This window comes from Cupressus sempervirens, chromosome 9 (genome assembly GCF_028749045.1).
Source record: "Cupressus sempervirens isolate cs-2001-9-10 chromosome 9, ASM2874904v1, whole genome shotgun sequence".
Classification (NCBI taxonomy): domain Eukaryota; kingdom Viridiplantae; phylum Streptophyta; class Pinopsida; order Cupressales; family Cupressaceae; genus Cupressus; species Cupressus sempervirens.
Genome location: NC_143126.1, coordinates 475412449 through 475424555, shown reverse-complemented (window position 1 = coordinate 475424555; position 12107 = coordinate 475412449). Strand labels below are relative to the sequence as shown.

At 38.4% G+C, this 12107-nt stretch overlaps 1 protein-coding gene and 1 pseudogene across 1 annotated transcript; both read right to left on the bottom strand.

Moving 5' to 3' along the window:
* Nucleotides 1–3288: 3288 nt before the first annotated feature.
* Nucleotides 3289–4874, bottom strand: LOC149539388 (G-type lectin S-receptor-like serine/threonine-protein kinase At2g19130 pseudogene; annotated as a pseudogene).
* A 6471-nt stretch (nucleotides 4875–11345) lies between these two features.
* LOC149539387 (G-type lectin S-receptor-like serine/threonine-protein kinase At4g03230) lies at nucleotides 11346–11860 on the bottom strand. Its single transcript, XM_089802563.1, has 2 exons — nucleotides 11662–11860; nucleotides 11346–11542 (listed from the first exon to the last, which is right to left on the bottom strand). The coding sequence occupies exons 1-2, from the start codon at nucleotides 11858–11860 to the stop codon at nucleotides 11346–11348; spliced, it is 396 nt and encodes a 131-aa protein (XP_089658689.1).
* Between the last annotated feature and the right edge of the window lie 247 nt (nucleotides 11861–12107).

Below are 12107 nucleotides of genomic sequence, written 5' to 3'. Positions count from 1 at the left end.
GCACCGATATTCTCTAATAAACACTCACAAACAATGATGGTCCTCCAATTTGTCAAATCTAAATGAAGTATTATAGGAAATGGAATAGGGTAAGGGTTGAATCCCAAAAAAATTAGAAAGCCAAGTAGGCAAGATATTTTGCTTCCAAATGTAAAATAATAGAGAAATCCAATAGGAATTCATAGTATAAAGAAAATAATCCAAATCACATAGCAACTACTACCTATAAGCTATGCTTAAATACCCATTGGGAAAACCTTTCTGAGGGTGTACAAAGATAGCTGACGGCAACACTTACCAATGGAAACTAAAAATTAAAATAGGTCCAAGATATATTAAATCGATTGGATCCACAAATACCAATACTAACTTAGGCCCAAATCAATTAATTAAAGTAACTAATTAAAGATCCTTTTATATTATTTAAATTCTAGGACAAGTTAATTAATTAATTAATTAAATTAAATTATTACATTAAAAATTTGGGGACATCACATTTACTCACTATATTCATAAGATATCATAAAAAAATCATTATTCTTATATACCATAAGGTTCATATCCAATTCTAAGACCACGTGGAGCTGCCTCAAATAAGATAAGGCCTTCACTAATTGCATCATGTCATTATAGACTACCAAATAATAGCAAGTTTCTAAGAATTTATAGTCCATAAATTGGAATGTTACTAACCCTTGTAACCTCCACCATATTTGCAACCTTATCTATGTGAGCAATAACCATTGTATATCGCATACCTAGTGCTTTATTGTACTCTTCCACACATCTATTTACATGTTAAAGAGTAATGGTTTTTGGAGATATTGACATCTTGTCTTGTTAGTTGCATAATAAGAAATGAAATTACTATCCCACATGAGTGATGGACTATTCCATGCCCCTTCCTCACTGAGAACCATTCCATGCAGTAGCTTAGATCTATTCATCTACCCATAACTTCCAACATATTGGTTAATGGGTTGCTGTACAAAATTATCTTCAACTACAAACTTCTCATAGTATATAGTGCACAATCTAGACGCTATGTTATCTAGTGCTACCATCAGTGCTGATAGAAATAGTTTGACTATGTTTCTAATGCTCTTTGACAAAACTGTGCCTTCTACAAGCTTCCTAGAAATGGCTTCTAGCTCAAGAATCCCATTTATTTCATGCTTATGATCATTGATATGGGTAGAGAAATGAAAAATGGCAGGAAAAATAGTTGTTGATTACTATAAAAAGGTGGTAAGGGAATTTCCACAATGGATAGTCTCTCTTTGTCTTTTCTATCCAAACAAGTTGCCACAACATCCTGTCGATTTCTCTTTGCCTCTCCTTCTTTCCATTCACCTTCTTCTACAAAGAACATCTTTTTTTCTTCTTCTCATGCACATCAACATTTTGTATTGTGAGAATTAAATCCAAAAATTGGCAAGTGTTGTACCAAAAAACATTTGTAGATATTGGATGGGATAATCACTTGGTAGATTTTCTACAAAAATAGTCTGTGACTGCAACTCCTCAATGTAAATATCAGGTAATTGATGTAGATGCCTCACTTTCTTGCTCTCGATGATGGCAGAAGCCTCAAGTCATTCCACTTGCATACTACCAATTTTCTTGCTCCCACAAACTAGTCTTGGAGCACTCACTCTTTTCTTTTCAAACTTTGAGAAAAGACACGCACCTCTCCATTTCTTTTTCTTTGTTGTCAAACTCTTTGTCATCCATTTCTAAAGATGAATCTAACTCACTGTCATATCTCATGCTTCATTCTTTTTGGCCTCCTCTATCTCCAAAATGGGCCTTACCATTTTCAGGATGAGCAACAACTTGGGCCTCTTGACAATCTTCCATTGTAGTCAATGCATTCCACTCTACTTCTACTTCAGCAATTTGTAACAACAAATCATCAAGGACCTCATTCTCTAACATGTCAAAGGCTTCTAGATCACTACTGCCTTGAGCCCCTATCTCTTTTCATGAGTCCCCTCAAGCTCTATAATCTTTTTGCTCCTTGGATCTTTAGTTGTCTGGCACCTGTAATCCTCTTGTAATCTCTTTCCACTAACGAGAAACATCTCTACCAATGAGACATACATTTTTGTGAGAAAAGAGTCCTCTATCAAGATCACATTATTTTCCTCTTCTTGAAATAGAGACCATTCAAAAAACTCCCACTCTTCCTCGAAGTTATCTTTCTCAACATTCAACATATGACCAAAAACCTCCAACTTTTGGTCCAAGCAAAATAGTTGGTTTGTCAGAAGAAGTTCTCCTCCTTCAACCTCACAAAGTTTTTCTTTTCATACTGCTCCTCACTCTTGGCCTCTTCAAGATCCACCTTTTCAACCGACTACAAATTTTCAAGAAATTCAACAATAACAAAATCATCATCATCATCTTCTTCCTCCATCTCTACTTAAGCCAAAACCATCTCTAATACCAGTTGTAGACTCAAAACAAGAAGAGAAAACATAATGAAAATTACTAAACTAGAATATACAAACGAGAAGAAGAATAAACAAAGAAATAAGAAGTTATAATGGTTCACCACAACTTGTGGCTACATCCACTCTCAACAAGGAACTCACTTTATTATTCATTATGTGGTATTCAATACATGACTATGCATATCTATATATGTAACTGCGTTCAACTAGAAGACGAAAATAAGGGAATTTGAAGTGACATGTAAAACTTAGGCTTCAACTTCCCAACAAATTTTACCATCAATAATTTTTTAGAAAGAATAAACATTTTAATTCACATTTAACTCTTTCTTAACAAATTTCCTTTATGACATTAGCTTAAATTATATATTTTACACTAAAATGTATATTAAAAAAATAGACTATTAAAATAAAGTGCATAGTACATTTAAATAGAGATACTATCTATCAAAAATATAGAAACACAACATTGAAAATGTATTATAGTGAACAACAAATATTAACTTTAACAATCAAAGCCCACTTTAATTAAAACTCTTCATTTTATGAAAAGAAAAATTTACCATTAGAATAAACAATAAACAAATAACAAATTAAAGTGATCATCCAAATCTTCAAGTTCCAAAAATGCTTTAAAGTAGTCCAAAAACTTGAAACAATCAGTCCCCAAGATTATTCAAGTTGGGCAATGAATAGCATACTTTATTTCTTACTTTGATAGCTTTAACACCATCTACTAGACTCAATAATTATTATAAATCTAGTGAGCTGAAGTTTAAGCTTAGATTAGTGCAAGCTCCCATTTTTCAAAGGCAGCCCCCACTTGCTTTATTCAATCATCAATCACATCGCTATCAATAGTAGTGTCACTTCGGTTGGCTCCATTGTCCCTCTCCGGAGGAGATGGAGGCTCTCCCTTCTCTTGCAGCATCAGCACCACTTGCCCCATGTTTGGCCTCATCTCCTCCTCCTTTTCAATGCATAGCAATACCTTAACAACTGCTCTTCTCACCTCTTCAATATCTTTATCCTCCGCAACACCCTTTTCCACCATATTAATCGCGTTCCCCTGACTAATTTTAGTTGTACCCCATGTAGGAAAGTAAAACAGACTTAAATCTTGCACAGTCAAATCTAAACTTCTTTACCCAAAAATGATTTCAAAGAGCGTCATACCAAAGCTATATAAATCAACCTTTGTAGTGATGGGAATGCCCGAAATCCATTCTGGAGCCAAATAGCCTCTCGTTCCTCTCGTTGTGGTCAGAATGCGGCTGAAATCTCTACTCACAAGCTTTACCATCCTGAAATCAGCCAACTTCGGTGAAAAATCAGTGTCGAGCAGAATATTCTCCGGCTTTATATCCCCATGAATGATGCATTCTCTGCATTCCTCATGAAGGTAAACTAGAGCTCATGCTGTGCCTAACGCGATTTTGAATCGGGTCTTCCAGTCGAGTATCTTCTGTTTGGTTTTGGACTTATAGCGAAAAGTAGGGAATTTAGAGAGCCATTGGGCATGTAGTCATAAACTAGCATCCGTCTAGATCCCTGAGCACAAAATCCACGAAGCCTGATTAGATTCCCATGTTGTATGCTTCCCAGAGAACTAATTTCTGCTCGAAATTGCTTATCATCTCGGCTTGAAGTGGATTCCAATTTCTTCACAGCCAAAAGAGTACTGTCTGGGAGAGATCCTTTGAAGACTGAGTCGAATCCTCCGCTCTGCAGCTTAGACCTGAAATTCCTTGTCGCTATCTTCAACTCCTTGTAACTGAACATTCTAAGAAAAGGGTCAGGGGAATCTTCACAACTCTGAATAGATCGTAGCGCCCGATCATGACGCCTCCTTAGCATTAAAAATGAAAAGATACTCAAACAAATGACAAGAGCAATGAAACTACCAAGTACTGCAGGCAGAAGTATGGGTTTGAGTTTGGAGGAAGATGGTGGATCTAAATTAAGAAGGGTAGAGGCAGCTACTCGAAAGAAGACATTCGAATTGCTTTTTGTTGTTGATTTATGCAAGTTTAGAAGAGTTCCAGACCAGATGTGGCAGGGTCGTGAAGGCGGATTGAAAGCATAAGTAGTTCATGAGCAGTTCTTGAGGCATGCTTTCTCGCAAGCCATCTTAGACATGGGGTCAACTGCAAGGTGTGAGGAAGCGTGCTCATTAAACTATGTTGTGTTGTAATCGACGAATATGTCGGTGCTGCAATTCAAGGGGCTCTGACAAACACAGGCACTAGACCACCACTCCTATGAATCCTAGGCTTGCTTGTCTTTTGGGATGAAGCCTTCCACACAGTTGCAGAACTGATCAAGGCTATCAGAGTTGCAGGTTCTATAAGCACCACAGTGACCATGTTGAAAATTAACGTCAAGAGCCAGCTGTTTATCCTCGAGCCCCACACCCATCTACCTTGTCAGCATCGCAGGCATCCATGGTCGGCAGGCATTTAATTTTGGTAGGTAAGTTTTGAAATTTGAACGTTGAGAGGGAAACTGGTATGTGACAAAAAGGAACGTTTCTACATTCATTCATCGATAAGAAGAGTTTTTACAGATCGAGCAGATCAGAGAGAAGTTGTAGACAGAGCAGAGAAAATAAGCAGATCAGTCATTGGAAGAAGAAGAAGGAAGTTTGTTTGTTTCGTGCCTGTAGTTGCATGTGATTGATTGCTGGTTATCTTGTAAGTTTGTTATTGTTTGATTCGTCCTATTGAAGTAGTGATTGCTCCAGGCATTCATGTATGCAGCCATTAGAGCTGTAAGTTTTAAAGTTGTTTGAAGTTTGAAGTTTTAACATTTTAATATTTTCTGGTTGAAGCCGAATGCTCTCAGATTTGTAATAGTTTAATGAAAGATTGAATAGAAAGAAAGCATCATACTTAATCTATTGTTCTTCATCTTCTATTCATTGGATTTGACAAGTTTGGTTGAAAGCTTAAAGCTTTGGCTCTCTGATTTTAATGGTGAAAGCATTCACGTTGAAATATTTCCTAAGTTATATTTCTTAAGTTTGAAATAGAACACTCGACATCTTCTTTCTCAGTTGGAGCCGAGCTCACTCGACATCCATTGGTGCCGAGCATTTCCTTTGTGAGCCGAGCATACTCAGCATTTTCTGTCGAGCTCCTCTTTGTGCTGAGTTCACTCGGCACCTGTTGCCTGTCACTCGGCGCCTTCAAGTGCCGAGCAAGTGTCGAGCATAACTGGCACTCGACACCTTCATGTGCTGAGCAAATATTTAAGTGCCAAGTGAAATTTGTTAATGTTAGGGTTGTGAGTTGAAATTTAAATTTATAATATTTCTCACATGGTATTAGAGCTTTGAGGCCGCACATCCACAGTGAGTTAGAGCATTTGTTTTCTTGGGATATTTGACATGGCAGGAGATGCAAGAAAGATATGGCAGCAGCCACCATCATTTAATGGACTAAATTATGTTACATTTTCAAAGAAGATGAAAACCATAATGGTTGCAAATGACTTATGAGAGTTTTTAGTTAATGGGTTCAATGATGTGACTGATCCAACTCAGTATGCTACTCTCACAAATGCACAGAAGACTCATTTGAAAGAGTCAAGGAAGAAAGATGCAAAAGCACTAAGTTTGATTGAAGCAGCAATGACAGAGTCCATATTTTCTAAGATTGCAGCAGCAAATTATGCAAAGGAAGCATGAGATATCCTCGAGACAAACTTCAAATAGACTGATAAAGTCCGTACTGTAAAGCTAAAGAACATAAGGAGGGAGTTTGAGAACCTTCAGATGAAAGAAAATGAATCAGTTGCAGACTTCAGTTCAAGGACCTCCAATGTAATTAATCAATTGAAGTCAAATGGACAAGACTATCAAGAGCAGAGGATAGTGGAAAAGATATTGAGGAGTTTACCTCATAAATATGACCATTTGGTCATGACAATAGAAGAGGCAAAAGACCTCACTACTTTGACAATGGATGAATTGATGGGTTCTCTTCAAACACATGAGTATAGGATCAATAGATCCACATCTTCTTCTACCCAAGAGCAAGCATTCAAGGCTAAGTCAAATCCAAGAGGAAGGGGGGGAGGAAGAAATGGCTCAGGTAGAAACTCCAGAGGCAGAGGCCGACGTAATGGAGGACAAAGGAATGTTGTAGCAGAAAGCTCAGGAAGAGCAGATGGAGCAAGTCGCTCACAAAATACTTCAAGAGAAGGTAAGAAAAATTACAACTCAAATAAGAGTAATGTAGAATGCTACTATTGTCATAAATATAGGCATTATGCAAATGAATGCTGGAAGAAGCAAAATGATCAGTTAGGACAAACAAATGTGGCTGATGTGAATATGGGAAGTGGACCCAATGCTGCTGCCTTCATCATGTGTAATGTTGGTGAAGAAGGAAGCCCTGAGGTTTGGTACCTCAACAGTGGATGTAGCAACCACATGAGTGGTAATGAAACCTTGTTTTCATTCATTGACAAGAGTTTCAAATCAGAAATTAAGATGGGTAACAAAGGAACCCTACCAGTTGTGAGCAAAAGATCTATTATGATCCGCACCAAGAAAGGTGAGAAAAGGGAAATACAAAATGTGTATTTCACCCCAGGTATGAAGCACAATTTGATAAGCATTGGTCAGCTCATTCACAATGGATACAAAGTGCTGATGGAAAATGACACGTGTGTCATTCAAGAAAAGGATGGGAGCAAGAATTTACTTGCAGCAGTTCAAATGAAAAAGAACAGAATGTTTCTCTTGAGGATTGAAACATATTTCTCATCTCAAGTTAGTGCTGCACCTCCCACACAATTAGCTCTAAGGAGTGTGATTGAAGAACCCTCACGGCTATGGCACCTCAAGTATGGTCATCTTAGCTATGCTGGTTTAAATTTATCGTCAAATAAAAGAGTGGTAGAAGGTTTGCCACGTGTAGGAAATTCATGTGATAAGTGTGAGGCTTGTATTTTGGGTAAGCAACATAGGCTTCCCTTTAATTCTGAAAATTATAGGAGGGCTAGATACCCATTAGAGTTAGTGTATATTGACCTTGTCGGTCTTATGCAAGTTACTTCCATTGGGGGGAGTACTTATTTCATGACATTTATTGATGATTTCAGTCGTAGGACATGGGTGTATTTCTTAAAGAATAAATCTGAAGCATTTGATAAATTTGTAGAATTTAAAGCCCAGGCTGAAAGAGAATGTGGACACTATATCAAGGTCCTTAGATCAGATAGAGGAGGGGATTATACCTCCAATTCTTTTGTAAATTTTTGCAGGAAACATGACATAAAGAAAGAGCTCACAGCCAGCTATACACTACAACAGAATGGAGTGGCTGAAAGAAAGAACAGGACCATTGTTGAAATGGCAAGGAGCATGATGAAAGAGGTCTCCCAACTGATTTTTGGGGAGAGGCTGTGGCAACAACAGTTTACCTAATTAATAGGTGTCCTACAAAGGCAGTCCGTGACATAATTCCAATAGAAGTTTGGTCACGAATAAGATGAATAGTTGAACACTTAAGAGTGTTTGGATGTGTAGCATATGCACATGTGCCTAAAGAGCAAAGGCAAAAATTTGATGATAAAGGTGTGAAGTGCATTTTCACAAGGTACAACCCAGAATCAAAGGCATACAAATTGTATGATCTATTGAACAACAAGATGATGCTTTCAAGAGATGTGAAATTTTTTGAAAATCAGTCTTGGTATAGTTCAACTGATGAGTCACCAAGCACTTCAAATAAAGTGCCAATTATGAGTGAAGAAGATGCTGATGAACAACAAGAAGAAAGAGGAAATAGAAGAAAAGGCAAGTAGGTTCAAATAGTGCCGAGCTCTTCTAGGCATGACCGAGTGTCAGTGCCGAGTGCCAGTGAAGACCGAGCTAGTCGGCAATGCATCAGCAATGAAGATTCTAATCCCACACTCTCCTTCTTGTTACCAAGAAAGACCAAGAGTCTTAGGGAGTTATGCCAAGATGAAAGGTATGAAGATTATGATGAGAGTGTTAATTTTGCATTATTTTCTCATAGTGATCCAATATATTTTGAGGAAGCTATTAAGGAGAAGAAATGGTGTAATGCCATGGATGAGGAAATAGATGCTATAGAAAGGAATGAGACATGGGAGCTAACTGAATTGCCTCCAAAGAAGTATGTGATTGGAGTGAAATGGGTCTATAAGACCAAATGCAATGCTGAAGGCAAGATTGATAGGCGTAAGGCAAGGCTGGTAGTCAAGGGCTACAAACAACAGTATGGAAGAGATTATGATGAGACCTATGCCCCAGTTGCAAGAATGGAAACTGTGCATGTTGTCATAGTAATTGCAGCTCAGCACAAGTGGAAGGTATTTCAAATGGATGTGAAGTCTACCTTCCTTAATGGTGTATTGAAAGAAGAAGTGTATGTGGAGCAACCACCTGGCTATGAATTAGTAGGTGAAGAGAACAAAGTATATAGATTGAAGAAAGCTCTCTATGGGCTCAAGCAAGCTCCAAGGGCATGGTACAATAGGATTGACTCATATTTGATGAGCAATGGTTTTAGCAAAAGTAATGGCGAGCCCACTCTTTATATCAAGGTAGCAGATGGTAATGTATTGATTGTTGTCTTGTATGTAGATGACTTGATTTTTACTGGAAATGACAAGGCTCTAATTGGTGAATTCAAAGAGGCCATGAAAAGTGAATTTGAAATGACAGACCTAGGTCTCTTGAAGTACTTTCTAGGCATAGAAGTAAAACAAATGCACGATGGTATCTTCATCTCTCAAGAAAAATATGCAGGGCAGATCTTGGAGAGATTTAAAATGCAGAACAGTAAGGTAGCCCCCACACCAACAGCAATAGGTCTGAAATTGAGCAAGGAAGACTCTAGCAAGAGAGTGGATCCAACATTATACAAGAGTATGGTTGGAAGTTTAATGTATTTGACTGCAACTTGGCCAGACCTAATGCATGCAGTAAGTCTGATTTCTAGATTTATGGAAACACCAAAAAATTCCCATTGGCAAGCAGGAAAGAGGATCCTAAAGTATGTGAAAGGTACCAAGGGATTTGAAATTTTGTATACTGCATCAAATGAATTCAAGTTGGTTGGTTACACTAATAGTGATTGGGCTGGAAGTTTAAATGATAGGAAGAGCACTTCTAGATACATGTTTCATCTGGGATCGGGTGCAATTTCATGGGCATTTAAGAAGCAACCTATTGTTGCTCAATCTACAGAAAAGGCTAAATACATTGCAGAAAATGCAGTAGCATGTCAAGCAATTTGGCTAAGGAGGATCTTGACATATTTGAATGAAAGGCAAGAGGATGGAACCACAATTTATTGTGACAACATCTCATCAATTGCATTGTCCATGAATCCAGTCTTCCATGGGAGAAACAAGCATATAGAGATTAGATATCACTTCATCAGAGAGTTGGTGGAGAATGGGGATATCAAGATAAATTTTTGTAAGTCTGAGCAGTAGCTAGCAGACATCTTCAAAAAGCCATTAAGCATTGGATCTTTTGTACACCTAAGAGAGTGTCTTGATGTAGTTGATGTGGATCAGCTGTGATCTTTGTTTTATTTGGCTCAGGACAAAGGGGGAGTGTTGGAAATTAACATCAAGAGCCAGTTGTTTGTCCTCGAGCCCCACACCCATCTACCCTGTCAGCACCGCAGGCATCCATGGTTGGCAAGCATTTAATTTTGGTAGGTAAGTTTTGAAATTTGAACATTGAGAGAGAAACTGGTATGTGACAAAAAGGAATGTTTCTACATTCATTCATCGATAAGCAGAGTTTTTGCAGATCAAGCAGATCAGAGAGAAGTTGTAGACAGAGTAGAGAATATTAGCAGATCAGTCATTGGAAGAAGAAGAAGGAAGTTTGTTTGTTTTGTGCTTGCAGTTGCACGTGATTGATTGCTGGTTATCTTGTAAGTTTGTTATTGTTTGATTCGTCCTGTTGAAGCAGTGATTGCTCCAGGCATTCATGTATGCAACCATTAGAGCTACAAGTTTTAAAGTTGTTTGAAGTTTGAAGTTTTAACATTTTAAGATTTTCTAGTTGAAGCCGAATGCTCCCAGATTTGTAATAGTTTAATGAAAGATTGAATAGAAAGCAAGCAACATACTTAATCTATTGTTCTTCATCTTCTATTCATTGGATTTGACAAGTTTGGTTGAAAGCTTAAAGCTTTGGCTCTCTGGTTTTAATGGTGAAAGCATTCACGTTGAAATATTTTCTAAGTTATATTTTTTAAGTTTGAAATAGAACACTTGGCATCTTCTTTCTCAGTTGGAGCCGAGCTCACTTGGCATCCATTGGTGCCGAGCATTTCCTTTGTGAGCCGAGCATACTCGACTTTGCTGCCGAGCTCCTCTTTGTGCCGAGTTCACTCAGCACCTGTTGCCTATCACTCAGCACCTTCAAGTGCCGAGCAAGTGCCAAGTATAACTGACACTCGGTACCTTTATGTGCCGAACAAATATTTAAGTGCCAAGTGAAATTTGTTAATGTTAGGGTTGTGAGTTGAAATTTAAATTTCTAATATTTCTCACAGACCATACACGGCACATTCCTCTTTCGGCAGAGACCAGATCCACTTATTCCCACCGAACTGATAATATTGAGCATTCCCAGACTTGGTCAGCACGAAACGTGTGAGCCGCTTTCAACTTCTCGGCGGCTTCCAAATGGACATACATGCCAGAACTAGTAATTTCAACACTGCAATTGACGACATCTTTGGTTGCCATTTCTGGAAGACGACTGAAAATGTTACCGTCCCAAACTCCGCTCTCCCAATAACTCACAGAGTTATTCCACATCAGGACGATTTGGTACGCACCAGATGCATCAATTTCATAGGAGAAAGGCCCCAGACTGGGATCGGATTAGCTTTTCCAAGACACAAGCTTTTGCCTTTTCCCGAATCTCATAGCAGGCAACCAGGTATCTGTTGGATTGTCTAAACTCTGCCAAACCATTTCAGATTTGTTGTCATCGTTCAGCATCAATAAATTACCGGAATCCAATATCATTGGCCTGGATGCCTTACTCGATACATTGACCGACCAAATAGATGTGCCCTCTGCATCAAATAGACCCAATTTACCTTCTTTTGACAGCGTCAAAACGCCAGGCTTGTTTCTCACGGGAGTCTCTTTGTTGGCCACCCAAACGATTGTCTTCTCTGGTATATTGGCGTACCAGATTCCAATGTACCAGATGTTCCACTTCCGGTGAAGAAATCCAATTCAAATGTTCCATTCTTTGAAAGTAATGTCTGATTTTCACCTAGCGAGGCGCCCGAGGAAAGAGTATCTCCGGCCTGGACTGAAGCACCATAACTCTTCAGATGAATAAACACGGCAACTGCAAAAAGAAGTCTTAACCACTTCTCATCCATCGCCAAATTGTGAGCGATTGAATGAGCCGCCCCTGCCTTCAATGCAAGAAATTGGAAGAGCTCGGGAAGAATTATGCTGAGAAAGAAAGTCCACTCAACGTTTTTCTCTCTTCGTATGATTGCGTAGTTTCTTCTTGTTCATACATCAATGCACGCCTTCGGTTTCTGACACAAACCATAATTTAATCTCGTTCTCAGTCAATATTAACTTGCTCACGTTTTGGAATATCAAACTTGGATTAAGCTA

What these genes read in the sequence shown, in the direction of transcription:
- LOC149539387 (XM_089802563.1), bottom strand. Translation starts at nt 11,860, where the DNA reads ATGGATGAGAAGTGGTTAAGACTTCTTTTTGCAGTTGCCGTGTTTATT. An exon ending in ATCTGGTACATTGGAATCTG is followed by an intron (nt 11,543 to 11,661) that starts GTACGCCAATAT and finishes TATTTGATGCAG; the next exon opens with AGGGCACATCTATTTGGTCG.